General features: G+C 45.2%; 1 protein-coding gene across 2 annotated transcripts; it reads right to left on the bottom strand.

Moving 5' to 3' along the window:
• Positions 1–755: 755 nt before the first annotated feature.
• EPB42 (erythrocyte membrane protein band 4.2) lies at positions 756–20310 on the bottom strand. Of its 2 annotated transcripts, none has more exons than XM_077127618.1 (13): positions 20144–20310; positions 17550–17735; positions 16725–16958; positions 14871–14989; positions 13883–13972; positions 12746–12923; positions 11923–12061; positions 11518–11621; positions 10346–10588; positions 8041–8340; positions 5053–5213; positions 4111–4244; positions 756–2315 (listed from the first exon to the last, which is right to left on the bottom strand). In XM_077127618.1, the coding sequence occupies exons 1-13, from the start codon at positions 20151–20153 to the stop codon at positions 2153–2155; spliced, it is 2061 nt and encodes a 686-aa protein (XP_076983733.1). In that variant the 5' UTR covers positions 20154–20310; the 3' UTR covers positions 756–2152. The 2 variants fall into 2 exon arrangements, with proteins under 2 accessions (XP_076983733.1, XP_076983732.1); XM_077127617.1 differs by having other exon boundaries at positions 13868–13972.
• Positions 20311–20671: the final 361 nt, after the last annotated feature.

The following is a 20671-nucleotide window of genomic DNA, read 5'->3' on the forward strand; positions in this document are numbered from 1 at the left end:
TCTTAATATCATCACATAGATGTATGATCATCATTTCTTAGTACATTTGCATCGATTTAGAAAAAGAAATAGCAAGACAACAGAAAAAGAAATAAAATGATAATATAGAAAAAAAATACAAAAATATATTAAAAAAACAAACAAAAAAACTATAACTCAGATGCAGCTTCATTCAGTGTTTTAACATAATTACATTACAATTAGGTAGTATTGTGCTGTCCATTTTTGAGTTTTTGTATCCAGTCCTGTTGCACAGTCTGTATCCCTTCAGCTCCAATTACCCATTATCTTACCCTATTTCTAACTCCTGATGGTCTCTGTTACCAATGACATATTCCAAGTTTATTCTCTAATGTCGGTTCACATCAGTGGGACCATACAGTATTTGTCCTTTAGTTTTTGGCTAGTCTCACTCAGCATAATATTCTCTAGGTCCATCCATGTTATTACATGCTTCATAAGTTTATTCTGTCTTAAAGCTGCATAATATTCCATTGTATGTATATACCACAGTTTGTTTAGCCACTTGTCTGTTGATGGACATTTTACCTGCCAGTATTTAAATGAGTACCCTTCCCAAGTTTCTACCAGAAATACAGTGGATTGAGATTAGAACATTGCTTTCACTTGGCTTTGTAGGTCTTAAGATGTGGTTCTAATAAAAAAAATATTTAGAACAAAAACACTTGACTTAAATTTATTCAGAGGAAATGACTGCACACCCCTTTTAGTACTTTAGCATGTTATGTATTAATATTCTTATCAGTAAGTCTTTCTGAATATTATCCTAGGGAACTCCCTACCTCTAGAATTATTTCTTGGCATTGAGCTCAGTTTTTAGGTCTGTCCATGGGATTGAACAAGTTTATTGTCCTTATACATACCTGTATTGTTGTTTTCTTTGTTATATAATACGTGTCCCCAAATGTACATGTCAAATGTTTATAAATCAAACATTTTTAAATATGTAAGATAGAATTTATATAATTTTAAGGGCTTCTTCATTTAATCCTGTAATGTAAACCTGTGCAGTTATTTTATAAGACCACCACCAGTTTTTGCATCAGTCTGGCAGATCACATGCTGGAAAGCCAGGTAAACCTGTAATGTTGTATATTCAGGTGAATTGAATTCGGCCTTCTACATTTACTAGAGGTCATCACCTGTAATGCCAGTCCTCTTCCTTCTTTAGGTGTAATTCACCACATTGGCCCTTCTGATATCACCATGGTCTCTTTAGGTATAATTAGCAACAGCATTCTTTTCTTTTGAATGACTGTATACTTGGGGTTGAAATTCCTTAAGCCAAATGAGTTTTCATTTACTTTTTAAAAAATGTTAATCTTTATTTTAATGAATGTCATAAAAAGAAGAAAGTATCTTAAAATCAAACATAGAATGCCAGAGCAATAAAATAATATCAAAAACCCATAACTGGTATGAAAGGAGTCCAGTACTTTTATCTTCCCTTACAGGGCTTATATTCTATATACTTAATTTTATTTCTCTACTGTACCAAATTCTTATTGACATCCAGTTTTAATTGTGGAATACTTATGAACATAGAACTCTAATAAAAATTTAATCTATGACTGAATCTAGAAGATCATTCTGCTTTCAGGTCCTATGTTACATATTTTATAACTTGTTATCTTTCAATCTTTAAGAATAATGGTCAGGGATAGCACTGATTAGTGTTATACTAGGATTACCTAAAAATTTTATATTTAACTAATATTTTTCCACTTCATCAGAGATAAAGAATGACTTAAATGTTAGATCCTTTCCCTTATCTATAAATTAATGACTGTGTTAATAAGAGGTAAAATGGTTGTGAAAAACCCTGAACCTGAAAAATCTGAAGGTACTTTTATGAGTACCTTTTCAAAGGCTCCCTTCTTGTTACTTAAGCCCAGTACTTACTCTCAGGAAACCAGTCTTCATGGCTGCCCTAAGTTGGGGTAGGGGAAGAAAATGAATGTCTTACCTATCAGTTCTTCTCAATCTAGTTCTGCTTTTGGTAATTTTTCTCAACTTAAATTGAAATTCATTTATCTAATGAGCACTGATTTCCCTTCCTAGCACATTTGGCTTTAAGAGTGTAGCTTAAAGGAGGCAGTTGGTGAAAGTGGTGATAGTGTTGCTGTTATTTTTAAGCTGTAGGTTTAGGGGCTACCACAGTAACACTTCTGTAGCCGGTTAGGTTCTGGAACATGTTGCAGTCCATTTCCACAGTGAGCGTCTGGAGCCCCAGGTGTGTTGGCGTGAACAGGAACTGGGTGCACAGGGTGTTTCCAGGTCGCACCGAACCTAATCTGCAATAAAGAATAAGGCAGGTGCTGGTTCTGTCCCAGGTCCATTGTTCTCCAGTGACCCTTCCTTGCTGGAAGCAGAGGTGGACCATGCAGAAATGAACATCTAAATACCTTGCTGCTAAAACAGAGGTGGTGAGAAGGAGATAGAAGAGTGGAGCTCCCTTCATTGAGCAACTGCATGGTTGAGAAGAAGTGCATCCTATTCTATGGACTCACAAGCTGCAGCTTTGTTCCTTTTATTACCTACGAGTTCAGTTTGATTTGGTTCTTGATAACAATACCAGAGTGTTTTGGGAATGCTATAATTTTGAAACCCTCAATTGTTGCTAAGTGCAATGGTACAATGGGCACATTGAGATGATATCATGTCAACAGGTGGTGTTTGGGTCCCTATCAGCACCTTCTGGCCTGCCTGTACACTTTCTTCTGGTGGCTAAAGGATTGGTACAAGTTTCCTTTGAGGTGCTTTGCCCCATGATTGATCTGGGAGACTACAAAAGTCTGGTTGGATGTTGGCAGGAGTGATTCATTGAGTTCCTTAGGCTGAAGCAGTGGCCCAATAACCTGACATTCTGTCTGGGACCTCGGGGACAGCAGGAGTAGGCATCTTTAAATTGTGTATTGTGTATTCAACAAAGGGCACAGTCAACATAACGAGCAAGGGAGAAAATTAAAGAAGATATCTGCATCACCTAAAACCAAGAACGAAATAATACCTAGAGTATACAGGGAATTTGTACAAGTCAACAAGAAAAAAGAAATGCCAAAGGAAAAGTAGGCGAAGGATATGAACAAGCTATTTACAGAAGAGGAATTCAAAAAGGTTAACAAAAGAGTTGTAATTTGAAATAATAATGAGATATCATTTTATTTCTGTTAGACTGGGGAAAAATAAAAAGCTGGGTGTTGCTAAAAGTGGAGGAGAGGTAGGAATATAAAAATGTTCAAGTACTTCTGAAGGGAGGTTGGACTACTGCAGCCATTCTGTAAACAGTTCTAACAGTACATGGTCAAACAGATAATTCCTATAACTCAGGAATTCCATATACCCCAAATTTTCAAATAAGTATATTAGGGGACATATATAAGGATGTTCACTGCACTGTTATTTGTGATATCAGGGAGCTGGAGACAATCTGAATGCCCATCACTAGGAATGGAGTGGTAAAAAGTAGTGAATATACGTGATGGAGTGTTATAAAGCAGAAGCAACAGGCTAGATATTTATGGATGAATCTTAAAAACATAGTTCCAAGGGAAAAGTAAGAAAAAGAATTAGTTATAACAATGTTATTTTTATAAGTTAAAAATACAGGCTTACAAAGCTCTGTTACATGTTTTCCAAGAACATAGTCGCAAAAGGATCTACAGACTAACAAAAAGATATGAAAGGTGGTGGGGGGAATGGGCATAAAAAGGAATAAAGTAAAATTCCTATGTTGTGGTAGAATGTAGCTCTCTGGTGGCACTGGAAGGCAGCTGACCCTCCCTGCAATATTCTCTGGTACCCAGTCCTACACCTCTTGCCTGCATTCACCAGCAATACCCAGGCAGCAACCAATGTCATTTGAGTGTCCCTTGGACTCACACAGCCTCCCTCACCCCCATTCCCCTGCAGACATGGTGGCCCTAGGACAAGAGAGAGCATTTCGGTAGCCCTAATTCTCTAGTTCAAATTTTGGGGGTATTCGCTGTGTCTTCATGGACTTGGCATAAAGGCTGTTATTAATCTTGGGTTCCTGCTTTTCTGACCATTGAGGTGTTTCAGTGGGATGAGTAGCTTTCAGTCTCTTACCTATAGCTCATCTCTCTGTAAATGAGCTCCCTTCCACGGATGGAGATCACACAGTCCTTCATGGGACAATCTAGGAAGTTATGGATGCTGACTGTGGTCTTAAGAGGCTTATACTGCTCTGCTGTCTCCGGCATCTGCAGGAAGAGGCAAAACCTGGAGTGGGTGCCAAGGGCATCCTCAGAGCCACAGTCATTCCTTTCCCCTCCTGTGTACCCTTCCTATACCCTCCTCAGTTATTCTCCTCATCTCTGCCATCCAGACCCAAACTGCACAGCAGACGTCTTTACCTGATGTTCCTGCCTTCGCTCTCACCCTCGATCCATCATTGACCATTCTGCTGGTCCTTCACAGTGTACCCTAAACCCACCTTCCTACCTTACCTGTTCTTCCCTTGAGTAAACATCGGGTGCTTTCCTGTCCCCAGCACACCCCTCAGGCTCCCTTCCTTTGGGTCTCTGCTCAGTTGTCGTCTTCTGCCTAGAGTCACCTTTCCCCATTCTGTACTGAAATTTTCCCATTTTTAAAGGCCCATCATAAATGTCACTGCTTCCAGGAAGTTTTCTCTTAACCACCAGCTGGAATTAATGTCCTTTACTTAAGTTACTCCATACTGACTTTGTACCTCTATTAAAGCACTTGCACAGAAAGCCAAACATTGTGACCCTCTTACCAAACCATAAGTTTCTTTTAGGCAGGGACCATATCTCATTTATTTTGGCCAGGGTAGACATGTGAAAAGAGGGCTGGACCAAGGGCTATAAGCCTCTAGAACTCTGTTTTCATGATCTTGGACATGGTGCTTTCTAGGATTCAGATTCCTCATTTGAATAATGGGAATAATTCCACCCTACTGGGCAATGTTACAAACAATAAAGGAAGTGAAAGTAATTTCAAATATATATGAAGTGTTCAAAAAACATAGGTTATTATACTGGTGTTTACCTCAATGGTCAGATGTGGCCTACAAATGGCAATATCTTCCTGAGCAAAACAGCTAAGGCTGGACTTGGAGTGCGTTGCCATAGCGGTCAGTCTGAGAAAGCTGTTCTCTGGTGGGTTTTGCTCAAAATAGGAGAAGGACAGGCTGGTGGTTATTCTCTTAACTGAAACATATAACAGATGGAGTCAGTGCACAGGGGTGTGTGTGTCTGTCCCAGAAACAAGCAATAGTTATGCACACAATGCAAAGGAGTTAGGATCTCAACGAAGCCAGAAAGACACCTCATTCTCCATAGCAATTTAAAACTGAACTCACTCAAGATCCTATCCCCTACCACCTATACCACTTCCACCAACGGACTCTCTTGGCAGACCAACTCAATGGGGTTGTGGAATGGTTGTTGTGGACTAGAACAAGGTAAGCTCTTTTGGCCTTAATTTCCTTGTCTAATAATACCTACCTCTCACAGGATGGTTTGTGTCAAATGAGGTACTTCAAATGAAGTGCTTATCTCAGAACCTGCCACGCACGTAGTTGCTGAATGTAAGCTTACATAGTTCCTTCCCATCCTCAACCCCTTCTCATTCCCCTTTGCAGACAAAAGGAAGACATTAAGGAGGAATCCTCTCAAGCTCATGTTCCCATTTCCAACTTACAGATGTAGGACACCAATGCCTGCTGTCACCACCCCTCTGAGAGGATGAGGTATCCTCCTGCCTAAGTCAAATCTGCTGCTTAAATCTGTGCACCATCCTGACTCCATTACTACCTATGTATAACCTTGGGCAAATTACTTAACTTCTCTGTGTCTTGGTCTCCTTATCCGTAAAATGGGAACTATAATGGTTCCTGCCTCATAAGACTGACCTGAGGATTAATGCCGTAATGCATATAAAACTCTTAGCACCATTTTTTGGCAAATAGTAAGTCCTTAATAAAATGTTGAACTATTCTAATTGCTTTCATTTCCCTTGGGATGAAATCTGCATTCTGGGATCACACCATTAATTATAACCTGTCTCTCCTGAATCTGCATTCTTTCTCTCTCTACCGATTATTTCTCTCAGCATGTAAGCATTTTCAGCTCCCTCCCATCTTAAGAGGAAAGAATATGTACATTTAGTACCCTCCCTCCACCTATTGTCCCTGGCTGGCTAACCACTCAACCTTTCTTCTTTTCCCCTCCATGCTTCTGTGGAGGACTGCACAACTTGCCTCACTACCTTGCCTCTTATTCAATCTGACCCTGGGAAGCAGGCCTTTGCATTTTGGATAAATGCAATGGATGCTTTTCAGCCTTGACATCTCATAACTTCTCTGCTGACCTTGCTGGGTGGTCCTTCTTCTCTGACTTCTCAGTCTCCCTCACTTGCTGCCCTTTCCCTGACTGACCTTTAAATTCTGGTGCTGCTTGGTTCCCTCCTCACCCTCTCATCTTCTCACAGTTTCTCCTCCTGTGAGCTCATTGATTCTTGTTTCTTGGTCACTCTGCTGGGATTCTCACATGAGGTCTCTGGCCAGACCTTTGTCTTGAACACCAGGTTTAGGTGTGCAGCTGCCTACAGGGTGTCTCCACTCAGATGTTTCACAGGCTTTCAAACTCAGTGGGCATGCTCCAAACAGTTCATCATCTTTCTCCCCGAACTTGCTTCTTCCCATTTTCCCTATTCTAATGACTCACACAAACCAGAAGCAGCCCCTATCTACCTGCACACGTACACATTCACTGTCTCACTAGTCCAATCTATCCCATCTTCTTAATGTATCTTAATTCTAAATGCTGCTGGCTTAATGTGACGTTCATTTCCTGACTAGATTATTACAAACCTTCCAGCTGGTCTTTCTTTCCTCTAATCCAGTGGTTCTTAACATTGGATACACATTTGGGGCGTTTTACAAAACAGCCCCAAAGCCAGGTCACACTTCAAATCAATGACATCAGATTCAGGCAGTGAGGCCCCGCAGCAGGACTTTTAAAGTTCCCAGGTGATTCAACGTGCAGCCAAGTAGAGAACATTGCTCTAATATGATCTTTTCCGTCGCATTCTGCCAAAAAGTTCTTTCTTTTGAAGATGGGTTTCTGTTCACATTGACTCCCGTGGTTAAAACCTCTCACTAGCTCCCCCTTAACCAGAGAACAAAACTGAAACTTCTTAGCATGATATACAAGACCCTTCATGATCTGGCCCCTGTCTGGCACTCACACCACTGTTCCTGCTCCATTCCTGCTATCATTGGTTAGGAAACCATGATGGAGAGACTAGATACAGGGGGACAGGGTAGGAGGCTGTTTACAATACTGTAGACAAGTTCCAGTCCACTGATTCTCAAACTTGCCTGCTTGAAATCATCTGAGGGGTTTTCAGAAATTCTGTTGCTTCGGTCCCACCACAGAGTTACTGATTTAATTGTTCTGGGGTGCACCCTAGGCATAAAGTGATTCTAATGTGCAGCAAAGTTTGGAACAATTGCTCTAGTCCATGGAATCTCAACCCTAGAATAACTTAGGAGGCGTTAAAAAAATAACAGTGACTGGACTTCATCCCATTCCAATTAAATAAGAATCTCAAGGTGGGAGGGAGCCTCTTTACACGTGTTGTGGCTTCTGCCTGGAATGCCCCTGACTCACTCTTCAGCCCATCACTTTTCTACTCATCCTTCAAGACCAAGTTCAGGTATTTACTTGGGGTAGCCTGCTCCAACCGGGTCAGATATTCCCCTGCCCTTGTACTCTGTGTTTACCTCATCAAACACTTCTCACACCATTATCATGGCCTAGTTACTTATCCAACTCCCATCTGAACTGTGTTTTTGTCTGCATCAAGCCCAATAAATGTGTTGAATAACTGACAGAGAGAGATGGAGACAGAGAATGCACTGGAGGCTAGAAGCCATTACAGGAGAACTGCAGGGGGTGCCCTGTGACTGCTGCCTGCCAAGGGTGGGAGCCAGGTTTGTGGGGTGTCTGAAGGGCCAACAGAGAGTGTTACCCAGGTTGGCGCTGAGTGTGAGGGACAGCTTCTCTCTCCAGAGCTCGGCAGCAGGGACACCATTGTAGTATACCGCCTGAACCCCAATCATCAACTGCACTGCCTTCTCCTGGTTGTTGGGGTTAACCAGGGTCACGGAGAGCTGGGCATCCCCTCTCAGGGGCAAGGAGCTGGGCGCTTCCAAGAACAAGTACAGAGGCTCTTCGGTCTCGAGACTTGGAAGATGGATGCGGTTGTCTTTCCCATGTTCCATCATCTCTTTCTGGACTCTCTCCAGCACCTCTTTTTCTTCACAAGATCCTGGGAAATGGGAAAAAATAAAATAAGCCTCTTACCCAGCAGGTATAGACCCTTCCAGTAAAAGCCCGGGATTAGAATTCATTTATCCACTTCTGCTCAAATGCCAAAATCACAAAGATTTTGCTAGTATCTAAGGCCGTATTTAGGGGAAAAAAAAGTCTCTGTGAAGTCATCTTTATCGTAGATACAGTGTCTCTCCCAAGCCACTTCAGGGTCAAGTTCATCTTAAAAAATGCTATGAATTTGCTTCTTGAGTGATGAGTAAGCAAGCTTTTGGTCAAGTCAACAAAGTCTCCAGGGATGGTTTTGCAGGGACCTACATCTTCCTATGGGAAGGAGTTTCTCTGGGCAATGGGAGCCATGGAATATTCTGTATCAGAGGAATAACAGAACTACACTTGTCTTAGAAAGCTCGTTCTGGCAACTCTGGAAATTGGAAAGGGAACCGTGGTGGAAAGGCTGAAGGCAGGGGGACTGACTAGGAGGGTGTTGTAAAACTGTAGACAAGAGATGGTGAGAGCATGGATATAAGCAATGGAGAAGGAGATAAGAGATGGATGCATGAGTAATGTGAGCAGTGAAGGGGGAAGACTTGAGGTTTAGTGTAAGCCTTCTTATGTGGACAAATAGGTAGATCCCTGATATGGAGGAACAGCGTGGAACATTGGAGGGGAGGAGGCAAATCCTCTGGCAGCTGGACTTTTAATTAAATAAATTGTTTTATAGCAGCAGGTCTCAACTAGGGGCAATTTTGTCCTCCAGGGGACATTTGACAATGTCTGGAGACATTTTTGGTTGTCATAACTGGGAGTGGGGCTGCTGGGATCTAGGGTATAGAGACCAGCGATGCTTCTAAACATCCTACAACACATAATTCATCCCCCACCCCCACCCCATGACAAAGAATTATCTGGCCCAGGATATCAAGAGTGCCAAGGTTATTTAGTTTAAGGTGTATTAGAGAGGGTAGAGAGAAGTGCTTGAAACCGTAGAGCTGTACTCCAGTAGCCATGTTTCTTGAAGATGAATATATAATGATGTAGCTTTCGCAATGTGATTGTGGAAACCTTGTGTCTGATGCTCCTTTTATCTACAATATTGACAGATGAGTAAAAAATATGGATTGAAAATAAATAATAGGGGGAACAAAGGTTAAATACTGAGTAGATGGAAATACTTGTGGTCAATGAGAGGGAGGGGTAAGGGGTATGGTATGTGTGAGTTTTTCCTTTTTCTTTCTTTTTCTGGAGTGATACAAATTTCTAAAAACCGATCATGGTAATGAATATACTACTATGTGACGACATTGTGAGCCACTGGGTATACACCATACATGGAATGTTTGTATGTTAAGAATGTTCATGTTTGTATATTGTTTTGATTTGATAATACAAAATAAATTTTTAAAAAAGTTAATCACTTTTCCATATTGGACTGGAAGGACGTGTTACAAAAACTTTTGAGGTCCCACCAGCTGCTTCTAGAAAATCTATCCATAAGCAGTTACTTAAACATGTCATGTTATTGCCATTTAAACTTTAAATTTCTGAAAGCCTTAAAGGGGTGTTTTGTAAAATAAATGATCATTTTGCAGTTAGAGTAAACAACTCTAATTTACCTTATTTGAAAAGGTAAATTTTTGTTTCTTGACTTTTATTAAGATCATCAAAAATATACAGCATTTTGTCGAGTAATGGAAAAGTTTTGATAATGGATAGTGGTGATGGTTATAAAACAATGTGAGTGTGATTTATGCCACTGAATTACATATTTCAATGTGGTTAAAGGAGGGTGAGTTTTAGGGTGGATATATGTTACCAGAATAAATTTTTTTTTAAGTGTTAAAGAACAACAACAACAAAAAAGAGTGCCAAGGTTAGAAACTGTGTTTTATATGATGGAGAAAGGGCTAGGACTCTCTCTGGCCTGCATCTGCCTGGCTCACCCGTTGCCCTCTCTCTCTGGGTCCAGTACTGACAAGCCTGGGGCCCTTCCTACCCAGTACCTTCGGGATACTTGTAGTTCTGAGTGATGTCCTCGCATCGGTCACTGCCCACACCCTTGGTGCTGATGTTGTCGCCAACATACTTGGTATTGGAATTGGTCAGCTCCAGAGTCCCATCTTCACAGCATTTCCAGACCACACACGTGGCATTTACTGATGCAAAAATGTCTGATACTGCAGGAGTCAGATACAGTGTCCCCTCTTTGACTGCTTTGACTGGGACCAGATCACAGGCCCCCAGGACTGCAGGAGAGAAAGGCTGTTCAGCAAAGGAGCCACACCAAGACCTCTGTTCAGCCCCCATCCTACACCCTGTTTTCACTCCCTTGGGACCAAGGTCAAAGATGGGCACTAGGCAGGGTTTCTGAGAGGGTATCGCAGGATGAAACTCACAACTACTTAGTACTTTTTGGTCATAGATGTAGCAGGAGCCCTGTCAGAAACTGGAGTAGTAGAGCCTCAGAGGAACCATGTGCACAGAAGGCCCCGAGGCAGCTTTGCTACTGATAAGATGGGGATAGACCGCCTTCACAGAGCACTTCTATGTGCCGGGCTCTGGGCCAGTTATGTTCCTGAGTGAGGAAGAGACATCCTTTTACAGTCCTTGAAAATTCCCTTTCTAGACTTGCGCCTATACTGACACCCCTTTCATTCATATTCAGGACCTCAGAAATCCCACTCACAGTCACCTGAGCCAGCACAACCATCAATCATCTTAAGACACTCTGCCCCTCACTGAGATTCAACTTCCTCCCCTGTTGCTCTTCACTGGGCCAATTCTCCCTACAGACTTGGGGCCTGGATAGCTGACACCTGTGTTCCCTTCAGCCCACAGGCCTCAGGTCAGCATTCTGCCAGCTAATATCATTCATTCTGCTTCTCCTTTTTCAGAGGAGGCAGGTGCCCTTGGACCACTTGCTGCTCTTGTTTCCTCTCCAGGAACTCCTTCAGCTCTTGGCCCTTTTGAGTAGAAAGGACACAGGTGCTCTGAGTGGACTGAGATGGCCAGCTCTGCCTCCACACCAGGTTTAGACTAATGGCCCATTATTCAGTATCTGGGCCCAGCGACTCTGTCATATTATGGTGATTATAGTTTTATAAGATCCCAAGTGCCTGGCATATTTGCGATGTCTGTAAAGCCTCGTGTCCCCAGTTCAGCCCCCAGACTTCACCTCTATCTCCTTTAGGATGTCTTGAGTATAGAATCTGCCATCCATCATAACCCTGGGGCAAAGCAGGCTGGGCCATCCAGCACTCCGTGGAAGTCTGGAAGATCCTGAAGGTAGCAAAGGGAAAAATTCAAAGGGAAAAAGAGGAGTCCTGAAAAGACTCTAGAAATGCAGCCTGATAGGGTCTTGTTGCCATCTGGATGGGAAAGTGCTGTGGGAAACTGGCTGCAGCATTTACAGCCAGGTGCATGTAAGCCATGACTGGCCACTGGCATCCTGCCTCCAAGAGTCTTGAAGGTCTACTCTCAGTGCCAGGGCCACCTGGGGTGTAGGCATTGTCGTGGGATCACCCCACACAACTTTGGAGCCCTTTCTGGTTTGGGACTGCTTCCTGTTTGGGCTTCTCACCAGATTCTGCCTCTCTGGCCTTCTCCATTCTGAAGCCCTTCCTCGTTGTAGTACTCATCCACAAGCAGGCCCCCGCCGGTGCCCTGGGCTGAGGAGAATGTGGTAACGACGCGGGCAGGGATTCCCAGACACCGTAGCACTACACAGAAGAGGGCAGGGTGTCAGAGGACGCCAGAGGTGGGGGAGGGGGGGTGTCTGTAAGTCTAGAATTTTCAGTGTCTTCTCTGGGCAGGTCCTGTGTTAAACGCCAGGTGATATGGAATGAGGAGGGGGCTCAGGCACCAGGAAGTTAGAACTTGACACCCAAGAACAGAACATATGAAGGCTCAGAAATAAGGTACAGACAAATGGCATTGCAACACAGAGTATTGTACATCTGGGTCCTCAAGGCCCACTTAGCCCAAGCTTCCCTCTCCTCATAAGCTGGCCTTGTTCTTCGCTCACCGCCTCTTCAAAGGGGAATCTACAGTCACAAGAGGAAATGGGGAGGATTATATATAACAGAGCACCAGGGCCTTGCTCTCTGGGGGCAGGATTAGGAAAGTTTCAGGGAGAAAATAAGCTTGGGAGCAGAGTTTGACAAATGGGCCCAACTTCACTGAGGGGAAAAGGAGCAGAAGCTGATTTGGAGGAACTGCCTGGCCAAATAGAGCACCTGAACCAGTTTTGGGATGTTATGAATGTGGGTAAATGCTTGGAGTGAAGGCAATGCCTGCTTTGGGGTCTCCCACAAGGGAAAGCAAGGGGCCACCCAGGAAGCAAGGCAGATACTGTCTGGTAGCCCAGGTAACCTGTGGGTGTGACAGGCAGGGCTGTTCTGTACCTGTGCAAGCCACAGCAGCCAGTACCCAGGCCTGCCCATCATACACAGGCCACCCTTGGCCTGTGAGCCACTGCCGAAGGATGGGCACACTGCCCCGGCGCTTGTTCAGGAAGGCTCCTTCCTGGGCGGCCTGGGTCTGTGGGGTGGGCAGGACATTCTTCTCCTTTAGAGCATGTAGCTGTTTGAGGGAAATATGTGGATATTAGTGTGAGTCCTCCAGGCAGGACAGTTTCCAGGGCCAGGTGAGGAGGCTTCAGCCTGGTTTTCCAAGAGTTATACGCAGACTTCCTGCATCAGAACCACCTGGCACTTGTCCACCCTGTGGCATCTGGCCTCCACCCAGGAACCCTCAGTCTTAGCAAATGCTCCGGAGGATGGGGTTTGTGGACCACATTTTAGCAAACAAAGCTCAAACCACAAAGTGGAGCGAAAGAGTGCCCCTCCCCACCTCCTGCCCCCACTGGGAGCTGGTTTCATGGGCTCTGAACTCCCTGGCCCTCGTTCCTCTGAAGTTGTTTGCATCTAGGGTCCTCAAGTCCCACTTAGCCCAAGCTTTCCCCTCCTCACAGACTGGCCTTGTCCCTCTCTCACCACCTCTTCAAAAGGGAGTCTACAGTCACAAGAGAAAATGGGGAACATGTTGCTCCTGGGAGAGGGCTTCTAGGGACAATGGGAATACACCAGACTGCTTCCATGGTCTGGGTATTTTTAGGAATAATTTAGTAAAAAAAAGCAAGTCTCTTTGACCATCTCAACAACATAATACCCTGCCCCACCCACCCCCTCCCAGGGATCTAAGCCTCCAGGTTGGAGCTGGGGGAGGAGGCAGGGGAGGAAGGAGGACTCTGAGGAAATCCAGGCCCATTCTAGCCCTCAGCTTTTGTCCTCCAGCTGATTCTGAGGAATGACACCTCCCTTTGCTTCATGTTCCCCGGGGATGCTATTGCCTATCCTTCTTCCCTCTACACTCAGACTTTTCTCCATGAACTGTCTCCAACAATCCAGGAGGAGGGGACCGCTTGTGATTTGAAGATTTCCAGGGCCATAGCAGTGGGCATGTCTGGCCAAAGGGTTCTTATCTCTTTCCCTCCCCACCTTAACCTCCCCGCCAACCTCACTCACCAAGGCGCCCAATACCTGGGCCACATGCACAGGTTCGCTCCACTTCTCCTCCTGCTTGTCCATGTTCAGTAGGCCCAGGCTGAGGTCAACCACATCCCCCTCAAACTGTAAGGGTCACACAGGACCACGATGAAGAGTCTTCAGGTCATGGATTCATCCCATGAGACAGCCCCCATCATTCTGTCTTCCTCCAGACTCCACTCCTTCCTCCCTTAACCTCATTGTCCCCCTCAGGATATCTGGCTCTTCCCTCCCTCCTACTATGGCCCTGGTCCCTGTGCCCGGACAGTCCAGCCTCTGCCTGTTATGTCCTCTGACTCCCCCATAAATGAGCTCTTGAGGATCAGGACTGTGCTGTTTCATTTCACTTCTATGGTCTTACATTTAATGAGCTCCTACTGCTTCTGCCAGCCCAGAACCAGGTGTGTAGGACAAAGACAGCTCTTGTTCTTGAGAAGCCCCCAGCTTAGGAGTGGAGATGGACACATATCCCTGAGATTACAGATCCCAGCAAAGACAAGGGCTCTGGTAGAGATCCTAACATGGAACTGAGAACACAGTGGATAGAGCCACTCTGCCTTTGAGGGTTGGAGAAGGCTTTCACATGGTCTTCAAGATGAGTAGGAGCTCCCCAGGGGAATGAAGGAGGGAACATTCAGCCCGTATATTCAGGGGATAGTGAGGAGCATGGGTAGCTCTTGGGGAAAGGAAAGCAGTGGCCTGGTTGTGAAGGGCCTTGAGTCAGGTCAGGGGACTTGATCTTTATCTATTGACAGTGGGGATCTAACAGAGGCTTGATTTGTCTCAATTTTTAGGAGGATAACTTGGCAGCTGTGGAGGATGGTCAGGTGGGAGTCCTGGGAAAATAAAGGCATTGCAAGGATGAAATTGACTAAAGAAAAGATTGGCTTCATAACCAGGGGCTTTTGGACCTACCAGCTCTGTCCTGAACACTGAAAATTATGGGCAATCTCTGCCTCATCCCTCATGATGCCCCCAGTACCTGGCCAAAGTCCCAGGGCTCTGTCTGGATACAGTTGGCTGTTCCCAGGTAGATGAGGCCATTCTGGTTCAACAAGTACTCCCTGCGTTGGGCCTCGTTCTCCAGGAACACATCATCCTCTGGTGAGAAATGGGAAGGGATGAGAGCCTCTGGGGTGCTAGGCCTGACCTCTACATCCAGGCCTCTGTCCTCCCTGCCCAGGTCAGCCTCTGGTGCAGGGCTCCCCTTCAGCTCTGACCCTGATGTCTCCCTACTGAGACGTAACCTCCTCTGGTGAAGGGCAGGGATGGGGTCAGAGTCCCGGGATCAACCCAGGTTTGGCCTTCATGGTCATCCAGGCAGATTGGAATAAGCCAAGCTTAAAAAGCCTGGTGGTTCCCAGATTTTGCAGCCAGAGTGCTATCAGCCCAAAAAACTGTGTCTACAGCCCAGGGAGCTTCCCAGAGAGCCTGTTATATCTTTCCCACAAGTTCAATTTGTAACAACAAAAAAGCATGTTTTATAAAAAAACAAACAAACAAATATAGATTGACAGGGGCAGCAGAAAGGGAGAGGGGCATTTGACAAGACAGGGATGACTGGAGCCTGGGAACCGAGGGAAATGGATACCAGAACTTTTTACTTCTACCCTGGGGATATCTAACTGGAATTTGAACCCACTTTCCTACAATTGTCTTTGCTTGTGTCTTTGCTCTGGCTGCCAGGTGCTAGCTTTGGAAAGGAACTTAGAGCCAGTAGAGCAGTACAATTTGCAGGAACTAAGAAGACTTCTTTTGTTCTCTATGTTTGCTCCCCTTTTTTTCTGATTCTGCCTTGTAACAGAGTCTCCTTCATGGTTGACAGTGAAACTCTTGAAAGCAAAAGGACCATGTGCTTGTTGTCAGAGGTAGTGAGAGCAGGACACTATGGAGAGACTGTTTTCCATTCCACTCAAAACCCTTCATGGAACCCAAAGGATTAGGGTGGATGGTGGCAGATTTTAAAAGGAAAGACACTCTTTAGAATGAAAAGGTAGGAAAGACGCCCTGTTGATTACTGTTCTGGGCAAGCCCATCATGTCCAGTGGTTTGTTTTGGATGAACAAGGCCCAACCACAGCTAGGACTGAGCTTTGTCAGAGGTGAGGACTAGGTAGGTCACAGGAGGTCACCTGACCCCAGGACAGCCCACCCATATGCTAGCTAAGCTATAGGAGGCTGGCCATGTAATTTGCTTTGGTGTCAGATATTTAGACAGGTCAGTCTGCTGTAAGAACAGAACATGTAGAGAGAAGCAGAGACAATAAACCAGAAAACAGAGATGGGACAGATTTACTGGGAAGCTGCTGAAACTGAAGTTTTGGGACTCCTTACAGACACAGACCCCTTCTGGCCCTGCGAGGTCCCAAGCAATTCAAAAGAAGGTCCCCCAATTTTTGTAAGCTTCAGGTCCCGCAAAAACTAGATTCACCCTGGAGATAGACTATTGGAGACCAGAAAGGGAGGGATGGAGAAGTCCACCCTCAGGTTGCATCCATTCCTGAATAGCTTTCCGGTACTCATGTACCCTTACAACAAAATCCCCTCTCCTAGGGTGATCTCAGTGAGTCTACTGTTGTGACCAGACCAAAGCAACCTGAGCCAGCACTAGCTTTGATCCTACGAGGCGCCTTTGCTTTCAGTGGGAAGCCCCAGGCTACTTCTGCCAGGAGTGACACCAAGACAGGCCCTGAATCTGAGAGCCTGTTCACTAGGAAAGAAGGCCCAGCAGTAACTGCAAGCTGGTGCTGCATGTCAGGGCCAGGAGCAGGTGCTCCCTGCCAACCCTGGTACCTGGAGTCCCCTGTACAGCCAGGCTGGCCCAGCTCCACACTCACCTCGACTCCAGGGGTTAAAGAGCAGTGTGAACTGGCCCAGGGGCTGAAGCTTCTTGCTGGAGACCTGCAGCAGGAGTGAGTACTGGCCAATGATGGCGTCCGCAGGCGTAGTCACGGAGATGGTCCAGGACTGGGCATCTATCTCCTCCACCGCCGCACTCCACCCCTTTCGGTCCCCTAGGCTGGAAATCGGGAATGTGGCTTGGGTCCTGTTGGCTATGGAAGGCTTCTTTCCTGTAGTGACACAGTGATGAATTGGTTATTTGGCCCTCTTGGCCATAACTCAGAGTAATAAAGCCACAAATGCAGAGAAGATGCCAATTGATTTTGGGGTAGAAAGAGGCCCATTCAGGAATGTGCTGCCCAGAACCAGTAAAGGGTGATAGGTGAGAGCACAGGCCCCCTGTGCCCATGGACTACGCCCATAGGAGAGTCCACACTCATAAAATGGGCCTAATAATAATGCCTTCCTCAGAGGGCTGATAGGAGGATGGAATGAGATATTGTACGTAAAGTACTTGGCCCAATATTTATTATGGATTCAATACACAGAAGCAATTAATGTGATATTCAGCCTGGTTTAGAGCCTATTCAGGCTTTTCTACAAAGTTGACATGAGGGTTGCAGTGATAATGCTGCCAAGAAACTTCTGGATCATAATATATAATTATATCTTAATCATCTCATGGCATCCTCACAGCATCCCTGCCAGGTGAGCCACAGATGCAGTGCAGGCCATCTGCCCCTTAATTCCCTGAGGGGGCTGCTAGAGAGAGAACTCCCCTTTGTCCAGCTGCTGAAAGGGTCCAGGTCGGCCACACTTACCAGTTCGTGCGGTGAGGGCCACCTTCTTCAGGGTAGGCAGAAACGCGTGGACTGGGGCACGGAAGTGCAAGATGATGACGAAAGGCTGCCCCCGCCTCACAATGAGACGCTGGGAACTGATGGCCTTGGTGTGGTGCTCCTCATTGTTTCTTGCTGCCTGCATGTCACAGGATTTGATACCCAAGGCTTTTGTGGGAAATAGAGAAATCATGGAGAGTAGGTAAATATGATGCTTTAAGTAAAAGCAGAGACTCCAGAGTCAGAGGGACCAGAGTTCAAATCCTTGGTTCAACTAGCTACTAGCTGTGCAAGAAATGTAACCACTCTGAACTTCGGTTTCCTCTTCCTTAGAATAATCATCCCTTCTTGCAGGGTTTTGTGAGGGTTAGTGAGATATTGTGTATAAAATACACTTAGCATAGGCCAGACACATAGCAAATCCCATTAAATGGTGCCGTTATTAGAATTAGTAAGAACAATGTTTGTTCTCATTGTTGGCTTTCTTTTCTGGTCTCAAACCAAAAGCGATGTATAAAATCCAGAATCTTACTCACCCCCACTAATTTATCTTTAAAACACAATGAGAGAATTTTTAGAGGTGATTTTGAAGTTACTGAATACAATTCTCTCATTTTACAGATAAGAAGACAGGTCCAGAAAGTGAAGCTGACTCATCCAGGTTATACTGGCTCTTCGTCCAAAGCGCTCCCCAAAACCATAGCACCCATGCAGCCCAGAAAAACTTTATGAGGAGAGGGCCAGAGAGTGTTATGTCAGTCTACCACTCAATTCCCGTTTTACTGAGGGAAAAGGGGGTGGGGTCAGGAGACAGAGAAGTCAAAAGACATATGCTCAGCAAGCACAAGGTGAGACACAAGATAAAAAAAAGTTGAGTTTCTCTTGCAGCAAAAGAATTGTTTACTTTTCATTTCTTTAACGGCAGAATATTGGAATCTCATTGGTCTGAAAGATAGCTTGCAGTGTTTGCACTTACTTAGCTACTCTTTTGCTTACAGGAATGTAATAGGGTCTGACCTACTTCAGGAAAGTATCCTGACACCGAAGGCAAAGTTCCTTTGGCTCCAAGACATGTCTTGGAAAATTTAGGGATTCCAACTTCAAATTTTTATCAGTTCCCTGGCTTTCTGTCTTAGAACCCAAGATTAAAGGTAGGGATTGGGAAAGAAGGAAGACAGCCCACCCACCCCACTTTTTCTTTTATTAGTGATGGAGATGATAAAAGATGTCAATGGGTGGGCCACAGTGGCTCAGCAGGCAGAGTTCTCGCCTGCCATGCCGGAAACCCAGGTTCGATTCCAGGTACCTGCCCATGCGGTAAAAAAAAAAAAAAAAAAAAGGATGTCAATGATATAAAATAAGGAAGGAGGAATTGACAATGTTGAATATGAAGAAATGTGAAGGAGGGTAGGCACCTCACTGCACATCTGGTCCTTGTGCCCCTGGGTACCCCTTTTGCCCTTGCACCCTCCTCCTCTACTAGTGGGTTGTCAGGTCATGTCTGTAGATAACATAGCCACCATGAGGCTGGGATTTGTAAACTGAAATACAGTGGTGCTCGGAAACCAAGAGATGGTTCTTCTCTGCTTTGCACAAAGCTGGTTCTGAGGCCCAGGACAAGCCCTGCCTCTGTAGACCGGTTGGGTTCAACTGGATGGTTTAATGGCACACAATCATGTCCTAAGGGATGTGACTTGAGGCTTGGTGTATTTGAATCCACCTAATGACCACAGTGTCACAGCAAGAGCAGCTATTCAGAGTTCATCTAGACTCTGGTTCTATCTGGAACCTAATCCATTTCTCTACCTGGCAAGTGTCTGCTCATCTTCCAAGATCCAAAGGCACCTGCCTGTGAAGCCTTCACTGACTCTTCCAGGCAGAGGTTTGCCCCTGAGTTCCCACAGTACTCTTCTCTACTCTTTTCAGCACTTACCCCACTATGTAACAATCATCTGCTAACCCCTTAACCTCTCACTATGAGCTTCTCTGAGTATAGTGTTTTATTCATATCCTCATTCCCAGCCCCAGCAATGCCTAGAACACAACAGATGCCCAATAAATGGTTACTTGATCAATGAGTGGGTGAGAACATTGAGACAGCCTTAAGGAAGTTTTCTCAGCTGCACCACTGGGACCAGAGTCCTGTAACTGCAATGACAGACATGAAGGCACCTGAGGTCTCTGTGTCCCTTAGGTCTGCCTGTTTCCTTGTTTTATATCTGCTCTTTAATTGGATTCATTGCTTCCTACCTTCCCTTCTCTCTATTTGGTCTTGGGACTATGGCACCCTCCTGCTTTCCCAGGGTATTTTCCCAGTGAAAATAGCCATGTTAACACAGAACCCTGAGTAGAAAAATGCCCTTCAGATGTTTCACTGATGTGCACAGTACCCAACCATATCCGTGCCACTATCATTGCCACTTCCAGCACCCACTTAGCACCCCACCACCGTACACACCACTACTGCACAACCATCACCTCTACCAACATCCTCCTTCCTCTAATGAAAAAAGTGTATTGATGCCGGGGCAACTGACAGTCTAGTAAGCTCCCTGTGGAGAGCTGGCTTGGCTCACCCTGTCCCATGGCTGCAGGCTGCTCTTATCCACTGGACCACAGGAAATCTGCTTCTTGAACTGTTGCTTCTGAGCTCCCTCTCTGGATCTGTCGTCCAGAAAGAAAATGATGGAAGTATTTGTGTTGGCTCAAGAATTTGTAAATAGTGAAGGAGTTCCTTCCACTCCTCCTGTGAACTCTTTGACCGTTTTCTTCTCTCCCACTCCCTCCTTGCTGCTATCTCTTGGACCAGCTGCTAGGAGTAACCTGTTTTCCTTTTATCTTTTGTGCCAGGAGGCCCAGGCTGGGGTATGTCTGGCAGGTCAGGAGTAGAGAGTAGAGTGGGCAAGATCTTCCCACTGAAGAAGCCTAGGAGAAACCTCTAAGCCTACTGTTTCAGTAACTTCAGGAGACCCTCAAAGATGTTAGAAGACAGGAAGACCCTGGAAGAGATGACTTCACAAACAGGAAGCCCACAACCATTCCCAAATCTCAGGCCCTAAGCATATTTTGGGCTGTTTTTATCATAGAAAGAACATGTACGTCTG

Source organism: Tamandua tetradactyla, chromosome 14, assembly GCF_023851605.1.
Source record: "Tamandua tetradactyla isolate mTamTet1 chromosome 14, mTamTet1.pri, whole genome shotgun sequence".
Taxonomy (NCBI): domain Eukaryota; kingdom Metazoa; phylum Chordata; class Mammalia; order Pilosa; family Myrmecophagidae; genus Tamandua; species Tamandua tetradactyla.